At 45.0% G+C, this 23,094-nt stretch overlaps 1 protein-coding gene across 1 annotated transcript; it reads left to right on the top strand.

Annotated features, from left to right (window-relative positions):
- Nucleotides 1-6,267: 6,267 nt before the first annotated feature.
- Nucleotides 6,268-9,516, top strand: CCN2 (cellular communication network factor 2). Its single transcript, XM_076333621.1, is given in 6 exon segments — nt 6,268-6,447; nt 6,449-6,670; nt 6,769-6,991; nt 7,152-7,403; nt 7,637-7,848; nt 8,176-9,516. Coding segments are annotated over 6 exon segments (1,386 nt in total). The 3' UTR covers nt 8,473-9,516.
- Nucleotides 9,517-23,094: the final 13,578 nt, after the last annotated feature.

Genomic DNA, 23,094 nt, shown 5'->3' with positions numbered 1-23,094 from the left:
GAATGAATAAGAGAAACAGCGTGGTTTTGCGATGCAGTGAACCATTTAGCTTGTCCCAGCTGCAGAAACCCTCCAGCTCCTTCCTCCAAACAAACCTTTCATTCCTAGCACATCCACTCTTCTTTTGCGCCCGTTCTTCTCCCCGTAAGGGACTGGCCAGGGTACGCACGTGGAACACACCACTTGTCTCAGTGGCTTCTTGGGCAGCACAGTCCTTTCCAAACTTCTACTCCCCCCTGTGGCAGCTTGATTGCAAAAAAGAAATACAAAGCACACTTCCCAAGTCGTACTCTACCGTCACTCTTTGCAAGTCATTTATGAAGAAAAAAAAGATACGTGAAGGCCTAGGCGAGGTCTCACTGAATTTAAGATGGTAAAATAAGAAAGCTGTTCCCAGAGAATTTGAAATTCAACCCTCTGTATCTTGTGAGTGACATAAGGAGAAAGAAAAAGATGTGGCTAGTTCATATATGCTTTTAAAACTCACCTGAAATTTTTGTATTACGAAGTTCCTAACTCACAGGGTGAACACTGGTTAGGACCGTTTTAGGATTTTCAAATACCTTGCAAATCTTAGGTAATGAAAAAAGGCAATTGATGAACCGTCTTTTCATCCCATGTCATAATTGAATCTTAAATAATCATACAGATCTACCATGCTATTAAGGTCAGACTTTTCCACAAGATCCATCACGGGTAGCTTCCTCACAAGAAATGCACCACAAATAACTTCATAAGAGTCAATCTTCATAAAGACCCCATTGTCCAAAATGGTCAAAACAAACACCTAGGTACAGTAAGAACCTAACCTTGATTTCTATTTAAAACCCTTTAATAAAAGGGTTATAAATGGAGGAATATGCTCAGAAACACTTGCTGTTAGCGTGAGTCCTACCACTTCTACAACTTCATGCTTGTTACTTAAAAGCCACTCAACACCAAGACATTTGTAGCAACATGGTTGTAAACTCTAGACCTGGGACCATGGCCGTTTAAAACAACTAAGTAAGTTTCCTCGATTAGTTCCTGCAAGAAATCAAAATATCTTAGAAATGTCCCCACCTCCCTAACAATGCACATTTCTTGGAGTATCTGCTTTTCTCAGCTCCATGTGAAAAATGGTCTGACAGAGAATTTCCCACCAACACCAGAGAGATTAGCATTGTAAGATGGGTTTCAGACCTGGTCCGGTAGTTGCTAAATTTCACACACATCCGCGGGTCAATAAGGAAGCCACCTTGGCTGTTGTAGGTTACATCCTAGTTTCCCCGCCTGCGTCACTTGTACAGAAGTATTTACACAGGTCACATACCACACATCACTTGCTGAAAAAACAGCCAGCCAAGCTGGCAGCTGAACCATGGGGAACCATTTTCCTGAAAATCAAGCAACCTCTAAAATCCTGTGTTAATATGTTGAGGACATTACGTTCCTTTGTAGGTCAGCTGATGCAGTGTGGTTATCAAGTCCTCCAGAGGCATTATAGACCTACACACAACCCAACTCCTCTGCTTTCTCAGGAAGGCCTGTGTAAACAGAAAAGCCTATGCTACACTATACCAAGGTCAGTGAACTCAGGTTGCATCAAAAAGGGGGCAAATTTTACAGACAGTGATCTCTCTCTTTCTCCCCAAAGAAAACACTCTATTCATCATCCCCGAATATACAAATATTGATCCTACCCTATTGGGCAACACGGACAAATGTATCCCACAGGATTCTCCACAGGCCTCTACTTCTCCACAGCAGCTACAACATAAATTAAGAGATCCCATAGTTTATGGCAGAGCAAACTGCATTTGTTAAGTGAAGTCCCTAATCTGGGCAAGTCCTAATTAATCATCGATGTCTCTCAGCTTGGGGGATAAAACCCACAAAACCTCAAAATCTACACAGACAGCTCCTGAAAGAAGCAGGTTGAAAAACTGAAAATAAAATCACATGCATTTTAGAATAAGCAGATCTGATTCATTCCTGCCCACATAAGCCATGACAGAGCGGGAGGAAGCGTTCCTCCAGCTGTTTCTTAGAGAAACATGGTTTCTCTAAGAGACGGACCTCAAAGGATTTCTGGTGGATGTTCTGAATCAAGTCCCTGTCCACGTTTCCTCTCCAGCCAGTGACACTTACTTTTTATGAATTGTTAACCATTTATAGGACAATTGTCAAAGGAGCAGTTAGTGACTCACTGCAGTCCTACACTAGTTGACTTACTACTGCAAGAGGTTGCGAACCTCAGTCAAATCTGAGAAATAAACAACTGAAAGTCTCTTCCCTCCTTACTCACCTTTGTGAGCTGTGGAAGGGCTCTGCGCTTCCCCACAAAAACCTAGGACACAGCCAACCTCTGCACAGATGTAGTGAATGCTGCTCCCTACAGTGCTGATAAGATCTATGGCAAATTTTTCAGAATAAAATCAGATATACTGAACCTGAAGCTCAGTAGGTAAAGGACCTTTGGCTTCGTGCTACTTATAATCTCTCTTTCATATGAATAGTTTTACATGTGCTTTGAATGCTCATTTAGATTATTCTACTCCCAGTAATCACTTTCCTGCTTTAAGACCACACACATTCCTACAAAACTCCAGCTACTTTTTAAGAAAGAAGCCAAGAGCTTAAAGCAGCATTCTCAGTGACTCTAGAATTAACAAAATATTACATGTTAGAACACAAAGAACCTAAGTTTAAATAACGACGATTAATGAAAACAACAGAACTCCGATCTGGGCATAATGGGTATCACATCTGATGGTTTTGCTCTGCTCATACTGCCCAGTAGCTTTAGCTCAATGGAATTGGACTTCTCAAGTCCAAGTATTTTGATGGCCAACAGTGCATTCAGTGAATCTGCCCAACTGACGCTAGCAGAGAATCTGATCCAGTATCACGAGGAACTTGGACTAGGTCCACCAGTTCAGCAGCGAACATTTCCACAGGCCCTATGCCATCCACTGCACCGCCCAGCCTTCTTATTCTGGTTCACTTCGGAGAAGAGCTAATGGCTCTCATTGCTAAGATTAGCTGACGTGAACTGTCACGGCTCCAAAGCAGAAGGCTTGCGCCACGTGCCTCACTCTAACAAAGCAATACAAATGGCACCACGTGGATAACTTGCTTGACGGCTCCTGGGAAATGAAGTTTTCTATTTCGCTTTGCCTTTGTTGATTCGTGCACTCACGCGTCCCTCCAGAAAAGGATGAGTAGAAGTCCAGCGAGTAGTCTACTTCAGAGCACTTTCTACGCCTACAGATGCATAGAATAAGTTACCAGATGACTTCTAAGAAAGACAAATACCAGGCAACCACATTCACGATGGAATAAATCTCTTTATTTTTATTCTGTGTCTATTTCTGAGCTAGCAGAGTTAAGTCTTGCTTGGAATCTGCATTTTAAGCAAAAGCCTACCAACGTAACTTTAACTAGACCTCTCCGGATTTTGAGATATATTTATTACACTTTTTAAGAAATATCCTGGTGAGCATTTTGGGAAAGGAACTAATTGGCATACTAAACCCGAGGCAAGCCAGAAATGTCCGAAGCCAGCTACAAGCCTATCATGATGATAAACAGCTCAGGGTCCAGATGTCCATATATGGCAAGACTTCCTATAAGACTGACAGTACTGTATGTGCATTGCGTATGGTTCTTGGATCAGATTCACATTCCTCGGGTATGTTTCTCTGGGAGCTTTTGATTTCCGCTTTGAGGGCTGGGTCAGACCTCCAATTGCTCTTATAAAAAAAAATCTGTGACTGAAAGTTGAAAATGTGCAAGATTCTTTCTTTAAGTACACAAACACTCCAAGTCTAGCCACTTTCCTGTAGTCTTGCCAGGTTTTCAGTATGTCTGATACCTGATCAAGTGACTTTTTGGGGGGAAAGAGGAAAAAAAAGAAGGAAAAACACAAGAGAGGAATGTAGCATACCCACACCTGTACATTTTACAAGACTTCACCAAAGGAACTATACCAACTGAAGCTGATGTAGACACACACATACCGTATATAGCTGTGTAAACAAGTCTGCAAGGCCGGTGTAGTGAATTCCTAGTTTCAGCAGAAAAAATATACTATCTTAAAAGCATGTGCTGTATAAACACCTGCATGGAAGTCAAAATCAGTGCATTTTAACCATTTTATGCATCAATGCCAAGATGTACTTCTCCAACCCATGACATATTGTCATCAGAAAGGATAAGACTGACTGGACTCTGAAACAACTACCTTTGCTTCCAGGTTCCCTTCGCCCCGGTGCATACATACACATGCACAAACGAGGTGCCTGGTGTGTCATATCTAACAGCACAGAAACCAAAATGACAGAAGGCAAACCTGATGGACTCTGATTCTTGCCCACTTTCATGGGTTCGTACAACTTGTAATTCAGTGGGCTAATGCCCCATTCACAGCGGTGCAAGACCAGAATTAGTTCTGAAGTCCAAATGCCTATTTAAGTCTTTTTTCTCAGGGCAGCAAGTGGATGGGGCTTGCTGTACTTGGCCCGCAGTGTGAGGACTCGGGACAGATTTATCCTTTAATTTTGGATTTCCTGGCTTTCTGGCGGTTTGTTACTTTTAAACATACTTTTTCTGTCAGCGAGATTCTTCGGTTTTGTTTAATAAAATTGTTTCTCTGAAAAAACCTCTTACACGGAAAGTTATAAAACATGTCTAGAGCCTCTCTCTCTCTGATGTTCTCCTACCATATTTAGGCATTTAAAAAAGGCATTCTGTTTACCTGGTTACATTTGCATTTTGGTATGCATGTCATACATAGTTTGGTACACATATTATTTACCCAGCACTGAGGCCACTGGAGTCCTTCAAGTAAATACAGATTTCAGGAGGCCTCCTGGGTTTGGGAACATATATTATTTACCATAACTGTTCCTCTGGGATTTTTTTCTTTCAGAACCAATCTCATTTATTTTAATGGAGAATTTCAAGTAGAAGAAACGACATCCAAACGACTTTACCAGCCAAAGTACAGTGCCGGCAGAATATAAATAACAGTTTTACAGTACAATATATCCTACTGGGGCTTTACATGAAAACGTTTCTTTTTCCCTCAAGAATCCTGTGCGTACTTACTGCTGTATCATAGCATGAAGTATGCCTACATATGGAGGGATGGAAAGAAGGGACGGTATGGCAGCGGGAGAAAGCCTACACACAAAAGATGGTATCTTTTAAGATATCCATCAGATTTCAGTTTGCCTAGTAAGATGCATTAAGCCGGTCTCTCTCATTAAACACTAACATACTTCTGCAGGTCAAAAGCCAAAACACTGGCATTCCTTGCGTTAAAGCGGAGGTCAAACAACATGACATCACTGAATATTCAAGTGATACATGGGGAGGTGGGGGAAGAACCATCCTCCCGGTGATTAAAAAAAAAAAAAAGAAAACCATAACAGTTATCTGCAATGATTTAATACAAGCCACAATGCTTAGGTCTTGGGTTCGGTCAAATACAAACCACAACGTTTAGGTTTTGGCTGAGTGCGGTGGCATGCAAGTCTCTTCTTGTTGTAACCCTTGGGTGGACCATCAGCAAGGTTGGGAAGCAGGGATGTGCGAGGAACGTGTTGCTCAGAAATGACAGCTGCACACAGGCAGTGGGAAAATAATAGCCACTTCTTCCGCGCTTCAGACTCCGTCCGCTGTGCCAAATATTTCACAGTAAATAGGCACTCTCTCTATTCATAGAGAGCATCTATTAGGGAAGGAACACATTACAAACACTCAGTATGATTCAGTGGTACACAGAGTCAATTTATACCCGGTAGCGTAATTATACCTTTTTTTGGTGGTACCAAAGCGCCAGGACCGTTTGCCGCCGGGCACCGGGCACCCCGAGGCAAGGGCCCCGGCGGCCGGCCGGCCACCCCCGAAACCACCCACCTCCCGTCCCCTCTGCCCGGGGGAGGGACGAGGGGCGAGCGGGGAGAACAGAGGACGGGAAATAACGGATTCCCCCGGCCGCCCCTGGCAACCGCCCCGCCACCCCCCTCGCCCCTTCCCGCCGGACCCGCCGCCCGCCTCGAAATAACGCGCTGCCGGGGGGTGGGGGGGCGGCCGAGAGCCGCTGGCAGCGGCGGTGACTCACATTTAAAAACATCAGGATGAAAAATAAAAAGACGGGGGGGGGGGGCTTGCGTTCGGGGGCGGCGCAGACGGAGGAATGCGGGAGTCAGGGGTCAGGGCCGCTCCGGGGCGGCGGCGGCGGCGCGGGGCGGGGCGGGCGGCGCGGCGCGGCGCGCAGGAATGCGCGGAATGTCGCTGTTTGTCCGCGGCCCCATTCAGCCCATTGGCGAGGCCGCGCCGCCGCCGCGTATAAAGGGGCGCCCGCTCCAGCACTCCGCAGTCACACAGCCACTCTCCCGCCGGACTCGGAAGGAGCGGAGAGGAGGAAAGCGGAGCAGCGCAGCACAGAGCAGCCACCCGCCCGCCGGCCCAGCGCCCACCGCGACAGGCCCGTGAGCGCAGCGCCGCTGAGGAGAATCGCCCGGCGGGAAACGCTTCTCACCTCACCTCACCTCACCGCCCCTCCGCCGGGCAGCCCGACGCCGCTGCCCGCCCGACTCCGCGCCGCCCACAAGCCGACGACCGCCGCGGGATGGCCCCCGCCAGCTTCGCCCTAGCCCTTCTCCTCGCCCTCCTCAGCCCGGTAAGTGCCGCCGCCCGCGGCGCCGCCACCCCTGCCCCGGCCGGCGCGGTCCCGGCGGCGGCCCTGACGCCCCTCTCTCTCTCCCCCGCCGCTCGCAGGAGGCGCAGGGCCAGGAGTGCAGCGGGCAGTGCCAGTGCGGCGCGGGGCCCGGCCCCACCTGCCCCGCCGGCGTCTCCCTGGTGCCCGACGGCTGCGGCTGCTGCCGCGTCTGCGCCAAGCAGCTGGGCGAGCTCTGCACCGAGCGCGACCCCTGCGACCACCACAAAGGGCTCTTCTGCGACTTCGGCTCCCCCGCCAACCGCAGGATCGGCGTCTGCACCGGTGAGTGGGGGCCGGGGCTGCCGCCAGCCGGGGGGACAGGGGCGGGGTCCCGCCGGGCTGGGGAAGGGGTAAGCCGGGGCTGTGGCCCGGCCCCGCTGCACCTCCCTCCCGCCCGCCCGCCTCACCCTCCGCCTCACCCTCCGCCTCCTGCCCCTCGCAGCTCGGGACGGCGCCCCGTGCGTCTTCGGCGGCATGGTGTACCGGAGCGGCGAGTCCTTCCAGAGCAGCTGCAAGTACCAGTGCACCTGCCTGGACGGGGCGGTGGGCTGCGTGCCCCTCTGCAGCATGGACGTCCGCCTGCCCAGCCCTGACTGCCCCTACCCGCGCCGAGTGAAGCTTCCTGGAAAGTGCTGCGAGGAGTGGGTCTGCGACGAGGCCAAAGAGCAGACTGCCGTGGGACCTGCTCTCGCTGGTGAGTGGGGGTCCCTCTGCGGATGGCAGCCCAGGGGGAAGGGGCACCCTGCATGGAGGTTGAAGGCAGTGAGATGGGTTGACGCAGGGCACCCCGGCAGCTGGAATGCAGCTGTTAGTGGGGTCACCCCAGAGATGAGCGTGGCTGCCTGAATTCCTGAGGAAAGGGATGAGAGACTCTAGCAGGGCATGAGATCAGACGGTGGTCTCATCCTGGTTGTCTGTCCCCTGCAGCTTACAGACTGGAAGATACTTACGGTCCAGACCCAACAATGATGCGTGCCAACTGCCTGGTGCAGACCACTGAATGGAGTGCTTGCTCCAAGAGCTGTGGCATGGGCATCTCAACCAGGGTCACCAACGATAATGCCTTCTGCAGACTGGAGAAACAGAGTAGACTGTGCATGGTCAGACCTTGCGAAGCAGACCTGGAGGAGAACATCAAGGTAAATAGTCTCATCTTTATGTATGATCTACTAGAATGCTTACATCCACTAGCAAAAACCCAGTGTCTTACCAAAAAATGTGCAGTTCTGACAGGTAGTCAGTTTCAAGTGGTTTACCTTGAAATTTGAGTTTTGCCCCGGTGGTGAATAGTTTACAATTAAATGCCCTTAATTTTCTCTCACGCTGTATTATGGCACTATGTAAGACACTCTTGCTTGATGAAAATATAATAAGGATTAGCATGTCTGCTTGCCCTTAGCTTGCAAACTTAGTGCTGTGTGAAAGCCTACCTTCTAAACATTTTGTATTTACTTGTATCCTAACAGAAAGGCAAAAAGTGCATTCGCACCCCCAAAATCTCCAAGCCCGTCAAGTTTGAGCTGTCTGGCTGCACCAGCGTGAAGACCTACAGAGCTAAGTTCTGTGGTGTCTGCACTGATGGGCGCTGCTGCACACCCCACAGAACAGCCACCCTCCCCGTGGAGTTCAAGTGCCCTGATGGGGAGATCATGAAAAGGAAAATGATGTTCATCAAGACCTGCGCATGCCACTACAACTGCCCTGGAGACAATGACATCTTTGAGTCTCTGTACTACAGAAAGATGTATGGAGACATGGCATAAAGCCAGAAGGAGACGCTAAGTAGATTCTCAACTTGAACTGATTTGCATCTCACTTTGTAAACATGATTCAATAGCACAAGGTATTTAAATCAGTTTTTTTTTTTATTTCAACAAACTGCTCCGTGTGACTTAAGACAATTTTTCTACTGACCCCAAATGGTGGTTTGAAGAAGAAGGTGAAACGGACAGTGGGACCACAGCAAGACACAGCTTCAGAACACGCTGTTTGTGAGGTGGTGTGAAGGGGTTAAGGGAAACAGGCAGGAAAAGCAGAGCCGAGCAAATGTTCCCTTGATGTGGTACAGCGTGCTTCATCTAGTAGTGCAATTGAGAAGGAGACCGTTAGCATGTTTGCTGGCGCTGGTTAACTGACAGCAACAGCTGGAATGCTGCAAACCCTCGCCCAGCGAAGTGTTAAGTAGAAGGTGTTCTGTTAGTCAGGACAGTAATGTTTCAGCTCTGACACTCTGATTCATATGGCTTGGTCAACAAGAATCAGAATCATGTCTATTAGACTGGACAGCTTGTGGCAGTTAATTTACCTGTAACAAGCTACTTTTTATTAATATTGTAAATACTGTGTGTGTGTATATATATTTGTACAGTTATCTAAATTAATTTAAAGTTTTGTGCCTTTGTTTAATGCTTTGAAATTTCAATGATAGCCTTCTTTTTTGGAACAAGATAGGTAGGATTTAAAGCTTGTCTGACAATGCATTCAAAGCATGAAATAAATACTCTAGTGGAAATTGTTCAGATGGGGCCAAATGGTGAGTTGAGATCAAGATGGAGAGTATTACGAGTTGAGGTGCCTGTATTCTTACAAAGCACTCATCTGGCAAAATACCTTTACTTCCACTTTATTGGACAAGTGGCTTTAAAAAAATGGCTCTTCTGTAGGTCATCAGTCTTTCCACTTGAGCATTTGTTTCTTTCTTTGACTATGGCTCTTCTTGGACAGTTTATTTGTTGAGAAGTGTGACCAAAAGTTACATGTTTGCACCTTTTTAGTTGAAAATAAAGTATTTATATTTTTTATATAAATGGCTTGGTATTTCATTTACCTTTAGTCTTCACTATTACCTTTCATATTCCTAAAAGGGCTTGGCTTTGCACTAGATGAAAATCAAGTAATGCGTCGTGGGTTTTTCTGTCCAGAAGCACATACACTCATGAATAAGCTAATGATTTATGGTTACTTACTCTGTTACTAGTGAACCAACTGTAGTTTGTTACTCTTCTGAATTTAGAACGGAGGGCAGGGCCAGGCTTGCTTTGCCAAGGCCGGTATTGCATTAGAAAGCGCAGCAGGTTCCTCATGCATCACATGTGGTAGCTTTGAAGTGAGCCAGCTGGTCACCATAGTATTCAACTCCTGCTATAATACTCCATGCAACATACTTAATTTCATTGAAATGTTCCACAAGTTAAGATCTGTTTTCAGCTAAGGCAAGGAAAATGGTTTTTAAAGTATCTGCATTAAAGTGGCTCCTGACTCTAGAGTCAAATCCAGAAGTCCAAAATTTGGTAAAATTCTCAGTGAAGAGCTAATGAGTTGTATCATAAAAATCATAGAATGATACAGGTTGGAAGGGACCTCTTAAGATCTTCTGATTTAACCTTCATGCAGAGTAGGGCTAACTTAGATGTGGTTTTACTTAAATTAAGACCTTAGTATGGTATGGTAGACAGAGCACTGAACTCGGGTGGCAAATACCTGGGTGACCTTCCTACTTGATGACTGGGGGCAAGTCATTTTACATGACCGTTCTGTCTGTAAAGTGTCCATTGATTCAAACTCTTGCAGGCCCACAGATGAGAAGCGTTGCAAGAGCTTCACATTTTGATAATGGTCCAAACGTTCTTCTCAGATAAGCAAAAAACAGTGTAAGGACAGTTGTGAGTCTTCTCTCTTATCCCCCTAAAGCTAAAAGGAAAGCTTCAGTCCTGTGCTAGGTCCTACATTAATAACAGACTTCTTTTGTCCCTTTATTAAGACGAGGGGATTCTCTGAATTTAAAATTAACCTTTGCACTAGAAGCATTAGTTCTTGTTTTCAGAAAAAACACGTACTCTCCAACAAGAATCCTCTTCAGGCAAACAAGTTCAATCTGGAATTTCCTGGTGGTGAAAGAGTGTTAGCTTACAAAAATGTCCATCCTTCCTGAGCACCTTCCAATCCCATTGATTGCCGCTAGCATTAGCGGCAAATCAGTGTAACACCAGCTTTGACTAATGATGGGCAACGGAGCCCTAAACTAATGGGAAGTTAATGGGAGTCTTGCCAGTGGCCTCACCTGGCTTTGCAGAAGGCCATAGAAACATTTCCCCTTCCTCTAAAAAATACGAGGAATTCTCCTGGCATGAGGAAGTGGCTTTCTCTGTCCCATATGAAATAGTTTTGGGTAGCCTCTGGCTCTTACGCTCCCTGAGACTCTCCAGCATTTTTTCTCTTTTTTTTTTTTTCTTCAGGTTATGAATACGATGCAGCCATTCAGTTCACCCTGGAAACACTTCAAACGCTCATACAACCCCAAGGACTGCTTGTCCTACCGCTACTGTGGCTCCACCCCCAAATAACAAGAAAACTGTCATTTCTGGTTCCAGGAAGGGCAGGACGTACATGGACTTCATTCATAGCCATCACGATAGAAGTTGTCAGGATCAGAAGAACAAAAAGAAGCACAGTACACCTAGCAGGTTTGGATTAATGCCCTTAAAAGATGGGGTGTTTATGAGGCTGCTCAAGCCTGTTCATTAACAACTCTGCCCTGCGTTCTTTTACAAATTGGTATCAGTCATGAATGGCCATTCCTTATAACATCAACCTCTTGAGCCTCGTGACCAGCTCATGAGATTCACTTAGGTTCTGCTCCCAGTCCTCCGCGGTGCGGGCTATATCTCAGACGCCTAAGCTGCACAGTGCTGTGGCCTCCCCCGGTACCGTCCACCAGCTGTGCCTGGCGTACAAGGCTGCAGGGCCAGAGAGCGGCAGCGGTGCTCTGGTTTAGGAAGGACCATCTGTAATTAGAGACCCACAAAGGGGGCTCCCCTAAAACAGCTCGGGACCACGACTTATCCTCTGCCTGGTAATGCAATGATGCAGCTGCTTTGCCTGCCATCTGACAAATTATCACACTGCTTCACAGGCCAGCGGAGAAGGATGAAAGAGGCCTCCTGTCAGAATATTTTAATGGTGGTTTGCTGTTGCCACTGTGAATTAAAATAAAGAAGTATGCTGCATATGCAAATCTGTTTAGCAAGTTGTTGCTCTCCCCTGAGCATATCAAGGATCATAAATTTCAGCTATCACTGCATTATAATGATTTGCACTTCTTTTTTTTCCAGGAACACAGGTAGTCTTCTGACAGAAGCATGCATTTTACACCATTTCACAAGTGTTAGACCTCTGAAGGTTTTATCTCTGAAGGTAAAGAAATTCAAATACTTTTGTTGTAAGGTCTCCTAGAGGTGTAGGTAGGCATCATACTGTTTGTAAGACGTTCTTTCAAAGGTATCCTGGGAAAAAGGAGCCCTTGTGTGGAATTTATGGCATCTTAAATGACGTTTAAAATGTGGACCTTTCAACCGTAAAGATGTTTCCTGATTTCTTTGTGCCTAAGATGTATAGATGCAAGAATAAAAACTTGAGTTCAAAAGTCCACAGTCACTTACATGGGAGAGAACATTGGTTCACATTCCTTCCAAAATACCTTGTTCTGGAAGTTCGCTTTTGGGTATTTGCATCCTCAGAAAATTCTATTGTGCAGGTTTGCTACTGTACTTTTAAAATACTTTATTCATATATGAAAGTGTATTCATTCAAATGACTAGCTGCTTAAAATGGATCTCCAGCAATACTAATAATACAGTTGGTAAGGGACCACTGTAAAGTCAATACTCATTTAATAAATGATACTCAATTAATCATTAAACAGGAATTCAAGGTGGCTGGAGACCAGAGTATCGAATAATTTGTGAAATAACTCTAAGCCATCATATTTCAGATTTTTGTACCATAACACTTTTGTATGGATTTGCAGCTTAACTTTCTAACACAATACAGATGTGAACAACAGACACGGCTTATAGCCCTTTCATATGAAATAGGCTCTACTCTCCAGATGGAAATTTGTCAGATTCCTCAGAGCTAAGAAACATCCAAAAGACACTAGTTAAGAAACTCTTCAAGAATGAGCCACTTTTAATGATCCGTAACCTCACAGGAACAAATAAGTCTTTGAACAGTATCCAGTTGTTTGTCTCACAAAGACGGGGACTCAGCTGAGAAAACTGGCTTTTGGGCACCACTAGAAATAGCATACTCTAACTAGATCATTTGTATTTTTTTCATGTAGCATAGCTTTTTCAGACATCGCACTTGAAGAAAGCACTCGTACCATTACACTGAAAACGACATTAAATGTAAGAAGGAACAGTAATATTCTTACCTAAACATATAATAATTCAACCATTCTGACTTTGCATCCTACCACCAAAGACCTAAGTTCTTTAAAAACAGTGCTTAAATGTGGCTTTAACTGATGTTATACTATGCCTACATATGGAAGCAGTTAGCAAAGAGAAGTTGGGATGAAATACCAGTGTAAGGCTTTGCCCAAAACCCAAGAAGAATCCGAGAGAGGAAGTAGCTCAGTTAACTTATTTTTCCTCTCATTTTCCACTTTTTTTCCTCCCTGCAGTTCCTTTGATTCATGCCCATAAATGGACATACCAAAAGGCACCACATTCTCACAGTGTTTTTCAGCCTGCCTGGAACCAGGAAATACCAGGAATTTCTTCAAGGAACCTGTTCCCAAACTGTACTAAAGCCTTCAACACATTTAGCGTTTGAACAGAGTGTAGAAGCATGACTAAGGTCCCATCTCCACTGCACGACCCAGCGTTGCTCCTGCATCAGAGAACAACTGCTTGCGGTCATTGCTGCCAGCCCTGGCCTTTTCAGCTCTTCTCTGTGCCGGTCCGAGCCCACACCCCCAGAGCAGCGAATATGGGGCAATTCTGAAAAGTACCCCCAGAAACCTCTGACTGTGTATCGTAGCAGCATTCCTCAGCTCCTGTCTGTTATTGGGGCAGTGCCAAATGCAGGAGTATTTACGTTTGCTTAATGGTAAGTAAATCCAACCCTGATAGTAGTATAATAGTGTCTATGCTGTGAGGAAAAAAGCATTTTACAGCCTCGTGAGCAGGACCAAAAGGTTGCTAATGCGGTACTGCAGTGTAAACACAATCCAGTGGTGCCTCCATTCATTACTCGGCCTCATTAATTGGGCCACTGAAAGAAATGCACGATCCAAAGAAATGTTTGTTGTTTTAAATTAGTCCTATTAAAAGCAGGTATTTAACAGCTTTCAGCAGCTACGAAATATCTTTTCCTGCTTCTGAGCTAAATGCTAAGAACCAGCTTTTCAGCCAGTTTTCAGGACTTCTGTCAGCCTAGCTAATTGACATAACTGCAGTCACACTGGTTTAGACCACCAGTGGCCCAAAGTCCTGAGGCTGTACGAAGTTAGGGGAACTGCACGGGGCTGTGTGCCTGGGAGGGCTCCCCAGAGGCCACAGGCTGGCTCCTGTGGCATTTGCTGGGCAACAAACACTTGGAGGAGCACAAATTGCACAAGAAAGCATTACCTACTAGGGAAGTGATAAGCCAGTGCATCTGGTAAATGAATGTGATGGACTAGAATTCAAAATAGATCTGAAATACTGTTCGAGCTTTAGGCAATGTAACATCTGGGAAGGTATTAGATATAATCTTAATACACTGTGATATGGTATGGTGTTAATTATGCTTTCTTAATTACATATTTCTTAAAACATGCAATTTAAAAAAAAGTTTATTCTTAACCAAAGATGACATTTGATGTCTTCTGATGAGAGATCATCTCATCATGGCTTTGTGATTTGGCACAACACCATGCTCTGTAGGAACTTACTTTGCCCTAACTCTCAGGCTTTGGTTACACCACATGCGCTGAGCCATTCGCTGAGCCAAGAACAGGTATGGTCCCGCCGACGTCTGCAACGGCGCTTTGCTGTCACACAGCTCCAGCCCCAGGTGGAGAGCCTGGCAGGAGGAGAGGATTGGTAAAACAACAGAAAACAGATCAGCTAAACAGATGACCATCGCCCTGGGGTTCAGCTTCACAGCCAACAAGAGCAAGACAGAAAGATAATACAGTGCAAAATTTGCACCTTCCTATCTGTCAATCAAGAGCAAGAGAGAAATGTGTATTTGATGAAAAGCATGAGAATAGTTGAGGACCACTACACACTGTAAAGCCAGGGAGTAGAACTACACGGTCTTGCTGTGAAAATACTTATTTTCACAAATTTCCAATTTCTGCCACCCTAAGTAAGGTCAGTGTTAGAGTTCATTGATCTCAGTGGAAAAGAGTATTTGTTTTGACTTAATTCTCAAGAACACCATGTATGCAAGAGAGCAAACACGCAGAGCAATGGAAATACATAAAAAGTCACATTTGGCCTTTTCCATTTACACATATTGTTCTAATTCTAGGCTTGTTCTGAAGTCAAAAAGTCCAAGGTCAATAAGTTGATCAAGCTTTTGAAATCTAACATGGTAGGAGTTAATGAAGGAGGCCAGCTTATCTTATCTTGGGAACTGCCACGAAGTGTCTCTCAATGGGTTTTTCCCATCAGCATCGTAGCTGTAGTTGCCCACCTGGGGGAATCTGCTCAACTGAGGATTTTCTTCTACGTGTGCCTCCACGGATTTTTATTAGATGGCATAGAAATGAAATGTTTCTTTCCTTCCATTGATCCTTCCAGCCACAGCTCCATAGCCGGTAAGTAGCTACTTTGGAAGGCACTACACAGATCAGAACATGCCCCAGCCAGTGGTCCCGAGTGGATCCCAGCATTGCTAACGCCTACGAGAAGCCACCTGGGATCAGCATTGCGAGGGAACGCAACATTAGGCTTTGCTTGCTGTGTTATAGGCTCAGCATTGCTGCTCGTGCTTATGTTCCATAGCAGTAATAAGCAGCACTGTAGAAGTGCCATTTTATTTTACAGTTATTTGATGAGATACCCAACAAAATGCTGTTACAGAAGAATTGGCAACGTTACCCACCTTGACTTAACAGCCGGAGTACCAGACTCTTAGAGCTAGTCAACACAGGATACATCTAGTGTAAGGATATCCTGTAAAGTCTAACTTTACACACACGTGCGCATGCACACACACATCCCCATTGTAGCTTTCTGGATTATGTAGTTATTCTCATGAGGAAGCAGTTATAATATAAATGTGTCATCTTATACAATATTCCACTCTACAAATGTGAGTATGCTCATCTTACCCTTCAGAAAACTGTGTACAGCTGGGATTTTTAGTTCTGGCTTTTCTGATTTCTGCAAGTATATAATGAGCATGGCAAAGCTTGGAAGTACAGCCAGCCTTTATAGTGCAAGGGCTCTCTGGGTAAAAACTTGTTTTCTCTATGAAGAATTAATAGACTTTCTACATGCAGAAATCAAGCAAGACTCTTCTATCCTTAAGAGTGCTTTGATTTCGTACAGCTGAAAAACAAATTCGAGACTATTTATGTAATGTATTCTTTGGCTCCTGCATGGCATTCTTCACAGACCTTATCACAATGCAATTTAGAAACAATAGTATATTTGCTAGCAACCACACACAGATATATACGATGGCCCTCTCAACAAAAATCAGAACCAAACAAGCAACCGTAATGCTGGCTGATAGAATCTCCTTGTGCTGTACAGTGGCTGCTGATTGTGAGAGGCAACAGGTTCTTGTTCCAAATAGTTAACGGTTTTGTCTAAGATCTCTCTAAGATTATTTAATAGACTTCATTAAACCAGTCTTCGAATTTTTTTGTACTCTGTATATCCACACCAGGGCTACTTGGGGGCTAGTAAGATTGCACAGAAACAGCCTGTCCTTTAGTGAGAAAATAAAAAATTGTGCACTGGCACCTGTATTTTGTCTGTCTGCTTCTCCAAAACAAGGAGGAGGAAAAAGTCGGTCTGTCATTTTATTTCATGAGTGCATTTAGATAAAAATTGGGTTTTTTAATGAGGCAAATTTGGAGCATATAATTTGTGTTATATGATGCTGCTAATAGATGGTGTAGGAAGTACGGCAATATATTCTAATATTTAGCCTAGCTAGCACTTCATACACCCTCTGAACCAGTATCAGACTAACAACTCCTGAAACAGCAAATACATCCTATGCTGGGGACCACACAGGCCCGGTCTGGTCCGAGTTGGCATACGGCTCTGCTGCTGAGGGCTGCCTGACTTAGAGCCGGGTCCCAGGGATAAGAGCGGGCTCTTTCTCTGCATCAGACTGACACCGTGTGGCTGCTCAGCAGCAGCAGCAGCACCACCACCACCAGCACCAGCACCAGCACCAGCACCAGCACCAGCAGCAGCAGCAGCAGCAGCAGCCGCCGCCTTGTGCTCCAGGTACAAACTTTGCCTCCGTATAAATGAAGATAAAGCTCGTTATGCTCTTTTTGGTGGCCAGTATTTCATTTGTCACTTGAAACAATTCCTGCTATTTTGTTAAGAAGGATGGTGTGACCTAAGCATAGAGTTCTTTGAAATGTAGGGAATCTTATTTTCTCATAAAGTATTAAAGTAATAGCTACACAGGTCTGTCTGAGCACCATGCATTACTTAGACATATGTTTATACACTCTGCAAATCATTGTTACCTATATTAAAGATGCAGAAAATAAAACATCCAAGCGTGCAGTTAAGATGCCCCTGGAACCAGCTGCAAGTCACAGGATGAGGTCTCACCGATCCCTTTTCTCTCCTGCTTTGGGCTGCTGCCGTGCTTTGAACTGGCAGCAGGCAGCAGAACAGAAGCCCCTTGCAGACCCTTCCTGGGCATCCTCTGACTTCCCAATGGCAGAGGATCACAATAATATGTCACAATATATCACAATAATTGTCACCAGCAGGTACCTGGAAAAATCATCCGAAATAGAGGTTTATTGATTAAAGGCAATAATAAAGAAGAGTATATCTTAAATGTCTTGCTTTTTATCTTGCATGCTTCTTAAAAACTAAACAAGCCTCCAAGGTCCAAGTTTTAGGATGAGCAGAGCTTGCTTCTCCTCCTTAGGTGGGTACAGATTCATACGTAGGCATTGGGGATCTGTCAGAAATCCATGAAATTATCTTATGTAATTGCAGCTCTTTTTCCAGTTGACTAATTATGCTACAGTAAGCCTTTGAGTTAAATTGTTGAAAGGGAAACTCATTTCCCTCCTGACTTCTTCAACATGCATAGACAATGAGTCATGTCCATTTTGTGTAGGTTTAGGGTGATGAATAGGACTTTGAGTCTGATGCTCTGGGTCTAACCCAAACCTACTAGGTAAAAAACCTCTGATCCAGCTACTTACTTGAGACCCATTTCTGTGAAATGGGTTTGGACATACAAATGGGCAAGAGGGCTGCTGTGCCTTGCCCTCCGGATCCTCTCTACTGCAGCTCACCCCCAACCGAGTTGTGGAGCAGGGTCTGGTACATGGACAGCTACATCACTTAGACTCAAAAAAGTGGTAAGAAATGCTGGGTGTTTGTTAGGCGCATACACTTCCTTCATAAATAAACAAGTTTTTTACAACTTGCTTGAATAACACCTTTATTCAATAGTATCAATGATGGACTGGCTGTTCTTAGTCACTCAGAACCGGAGATTCACCTAAGATTTGCTTTCATTACTCTGCTCCTTAACAGCACTGTGCACCTCATCCCCTGCATGAGCAAAGAAAAGAGGCTTTTTAGAGGTACATTTGCTCACATCACCTTTCCCAGGTGAACAAGTTTTAGCAAGGGGTCTTCACTGAACTCCAGACCATTGCCACCAACTTCTTAACTAACCTGGCTGGAAACGCTCAGTAAGCCTCAGACCTGGTGCAGGTCCCAGAGGCCTTGAGATATCAGTACCACTGGGTCGGGCAGGGGTCAGAAAAAGCTCTTCACTCTCCTAGTGCCGGCCTCCTTCTTGGAAAGGCTTGTGGACAGCCCTGCTTTGTGCTCACCACCAGACTGGTCCTAACTGACCAAATTCTTCAGCTTCTAAATCTCTACCAAGAGTTACATCCCATAACTACCTGTGCACAAGTACTGCTCTCAAGTTGCTGGTTTGAGAATCCAGGTTAGTCAAACATTGCCTTACATAATTTGCTTTACACAGAAATCCCTCTACCCCCTTTTTTCGTGTTAAGGGTGGTGGCTCAGCTCAGCAGGTCAAGAACATATTCAGGTTAACTTCTCTCCTGAGCACTATATTCCCCATATAAGTATTTTGTGTTGTGATTCAGCCTTAGCACTGCTGTTCTAGCTGTTTTCAGGATGGCTTTGAATTTCTTATCATCCACACACCCCAACAAAACCGTCATCTACATAAAGTGTCACCTCTTATACCATCAAACTCTGCTATATATTACGTGTCTGAGAAAACCATCTTCCAAAGAGAGGGCTAAAATCAATGTATGTTCTGGTTTTAAAGATGGGGCTTTAGGAAAGCGTTTGCCATCTACCAAGTCCTCCAAATTTATCTTCTTATTAATAGTGGGAAATATTTCCTTTTTATATATTTATCCAAGTCCTTTGGGCCAAAACAGGCTTCTGGTTAATTGCTTTTTATGTTTTAAAAAGTCATGTGATTGTTCTCAACGAATAGATCCATTCCCTCCAATTCCCAAAGCACTGCCCCGCTTTTGATGCCCTTTCAGTAATGGAACAGTTGCACTCTTGCTGAAATATCTACGGCTCTATGATTTTTGTGAACTCTGATATTAAGCTCCACATGGCTTTTTCTTGTAGGTAGGTCTTTTTCTTGTAATACTTTGGGTTCACCATCATGTCTTTGATGCCAAAAATGTCCATCTTTCATAAGCTTTATTTTGGCATGGATGATGCTTTGGCCAATTGTCATTGCGAAGGATTCATTCTGGATGTTGCAGGAATCTCTACGCTTTCTGTATTCAAGGAGCTACATGTCAAGAAGCTACGTGAATGCAACTTTCATCAACTGCTGAATCTGAACGGCTGTCGACAACTGTTTTCCCAGAGCTACAGCTATCTATGCCCTCAGATGACAAAGCTATGGAGTCTGCAAGTCATTCTGACTCTGGATAAGGACTTAGAGCCAGCTAGTGGGTATGCCTAAAAATTGGTGCCTTCCTCCTTCCAGGTGCTTCTGATCTTCCCAAGTTTGTTTGCTTTGCCCTTTATGCATACTGAAAAGTGTCCAATCAAACGAAAACTGTTTTCTCCTCCATGTGAACAGCGTATCAGTCCAAGTCCTGTCCTCTGGAACTTGAGATCTGCAGCCAAATTTGTTGACTTAATCAAAATGCAGTCTTTACCACCCAATCCATTAGCTGACTTCCCTCTGAAGCCATGAGTGTTCATTGCCATTAACACCACCCTACCTCTCCCGTTTGAATCAGGCTATTTTGGCTGCAATGTGTTCTGTGTTCTGATCTTGCAGTATATGGGGACAAGGAGCCTGGGGTCATGCTTTTGCTTTTTTTGTTTTTTCTTTTTTTTTTTTGCAGAAAGTTATGGACTGGTTTATATTACGTATATTTATATCAACCTGGTTTATATTACGTAAGCTCTAAGATGACATCCATTTCTGCAAGATATCCCAAGAACAGTTATTCCCCCCAGTGATGAAGTAGTTGATACAGAGTCACGCTGCATTTCTGCTTTGTTGAAGCCAGCAGCGGGAGTTAGCAATGCACATTTTATGTGAGTTGAGCTCGTTTGTACAAGGAAAGAAAAGTGCTAACATCTGCAGTGTAATTAGTCCCACTGGTATGTCTGATACACAGGATATACAGTAATTTAAATGAAAAAAAAAAAACTTCCTCTGTCTAGCATAACCTTCTTCCACAAAAGTTTTTTTGATTCTTTGGACCCCAGTAATTCAGTCTTCCCAGTGCTCTCATCTCTGAAAATTGTAGTAGGAGTGTTAGCTAATTACAAGAGTGTGAAGTATTTCATAAAAAGCTTAAGAAAGTCTATTCTTTTCCAGGCGGTTTGCCTGGATTTCTACTGTCCCAGGGCCATATTTCCTTAGAAAATGTACATTGAGCAAAACAGGTCTTTTCGCAGTTACTTCAGATCAGACCAGAAGAGGGCCAGGTATCACCAGCAAATGCAGCTGCATTCACTATTTGTTCAAAGTCAAATGCATCCATGCGTGATTATCAAACTTAGCACCTCCCTAAACAATTTATTTTGAACAGCAGAACCAGGTGTACATCATTCCTTTCTCCAGTGTAAAGAGGCTAGGAACAGTTTTAAACCTAGTTACAGCACTATAACAAAGAGTATAATTAAAATTTTCTAGTGGACCGTGCCATCTTATGCAGCCAACAGGTACAAGATTTCAAAGCAAATTCATCATCCTCAAGCAGCGCACTTTCTGCCACCCAGAAATTCAAAGCTCCAGTACAGGCGCAGGATGGCAAAGGTAAGGCCTCCAGCACGGAGATACACGAAGAGACATAAACAAATTCTCTTTCAAGCCGCAGACGGAAGCTGGTGCTGAAGCGCCGTTTTGCCAGAGTGCTGTGAATGCAGAGTCTCGTATCATCTAGACTGACTTTCAGCCATGCATATGTGCCTTATGGACATGACCAAAGGGTGCTTCCACTGCCTTCTGATGAGGGGGAGATCGGTCAGGAGCTTTGGGGTGACTCAAAATTTTTCCATCCTGCTGTATTCGTTTTATTTCAACAGAGAAACTAAAAATAGAAAGGACTAAACCTGCAATAAAGGGCAACACAAATTTAACACATGTTGTGGCTGGGGAGGAATACGATAATTTGCAATGGCATCCTCTAAAACCTGTTGCCAGGCTTCCATAATTATTGCAAGTTTGTCCGTGGTCTCCATAGCAGCCTTTCCTGAGGCTCAAGGCCGGCATGGTGACTCACAGCGGTTCAGTGAGGGACTCGGACTCGTTTCCAAGGGAGTTTGAGTCACAGGATGCCAAACCTGGACTGGTTTCCTGTAATACAGAGGTTCCCAAACTATGGTAGACGTACTGCTTATGGTACACAAGCCACCTCAGCGTGGTGCTCCAACACCTCCCAGACATTGCCGCAAGGTATACGAGGGTAAGCAGATGTTGCTGCTGCTGCTGCCACTGGCAATGGTGGTACCCAAACAAAAATATTTGGAAACTTCTGCTTTAGTAAGTTGCTGGGCTCACACTAACTCTGTCCCTGAACTCCTCAGAAGAGTAAAAACAGTTTACCACAGCACAGCAGTGACAGACCTGAGTATAGCCCTTGCTGTGAGGCTGGGATGGTTTCCTGACCTCATCAGTGGTGCCGCTGTAGGTACAGAGTGTGTGACCCTGCCATAGAAGAGGTCCCTCACAGTGCTGTCACCCCTGAGCATCCACTCCAGAGTGGTACAATGGGCAACTGGTGCTGGCACAGGTGCCTCCTCAGCAACAGGCTTGAGATTTGTGGCAGATCTTGGAAGAAGGGAGGTCAGGAATGAGATCTTTGCTCCCAGCTGAGTGCCCTAACCACAGAGCCACAGATTTAGGCTTTCTTTTATATTCCTTTTTGCCTTCTGGTTCCCATGAATCTCATTTTCCTGGAAAAGTGGGTGTCCTCCCATGCAGCAGAGGGGTAGCTCCTCCCAGCTTGCTGAGCCTGGTTTATAACCTTGTATTTAAAGGGATAATTTTGTACTTTGCATTTCCTCAGACCAAGGAAAGGCAGAAGCCCAGGCCACCCACTTGCCAGATGAGACAGGGCAGCCTCTGGCAGGTGCTGTTAGTGGATGGCTGTTGTGCACTGGGCTGGACACAGTGGTTTAGCGGATGCTGGATGTGTCGGGAACAGATTTGCCAGAACAGGCCCGTCTCAAATACAGGCAGTTAGATATTGCTTCATTTTCTTTTTAAAACACAGTGGATCCTGAGGTAAATAAGAGCAAGAAACTTGTAACACATTAGTCAAGCGAATTACCTTGCAGTTACCGAGAGGAGAAGCAGACAGCAATATAAATCCATACCACCTGAATACCTCTGAAAGCACAACTCCGTGTGCATTTTTTCAGCAGCAAAACGATCCTGAGATGTCCTCTGCCCAACTGCTCATTCCTACCCCACCATCAAAGAGCCATCAGCTTCTCAGGTACGTTAAGGTTTGCCTGCCCAAAATAATTTAATTCCGTAAGTAACCAGCTCACCCCATCGCTTAAGTCATCCCACAGTTAGCCCATGCCTAAACCAGATGTCCCCTGTTGCCCTTCAGGCCCTTTTTCCTTTCTTCCTGACCAGAACAGTCACAAGGGCTAGATTAGCTCTGTCCACCCTGGAACAATATTTAACAGCCGCGAAGGCACCTACCACCCCCTTCCTCAGCCATCCTTTCCTTACCCTAAGCAAATACCGTTGCTTAGGCGATGGAGACTGGTCAGCACCTTCCCTGTATCGGTGGGCACCAGCTGCAGCCTACAGCATCTCCTGGTGCCTTCCCTGAGAATGCCTGGGTGACACAAGACACTGCTACGACACATCCAGACCGATGACCTTTAGTCTACCCCTCCACT

Source organism: Aptenodytes patagonicus, chromosome 3, assembly GCF_965638725.1.
Source record: "Aptenodytes patagonicus chromosome 3, bAptPat1.pri.cur, whole genome shotgun sequence".
NCBI classification, from domain to species: Eukaryota; Metazoa; Chordata; class Aves; order Sphenisciformes; family Spheniscidae; genus Aptenodytes; species Aptenodytes patagonicus.
This window is presented reverse-complemented; position numbering and strand designations above follow the sequence as displayed.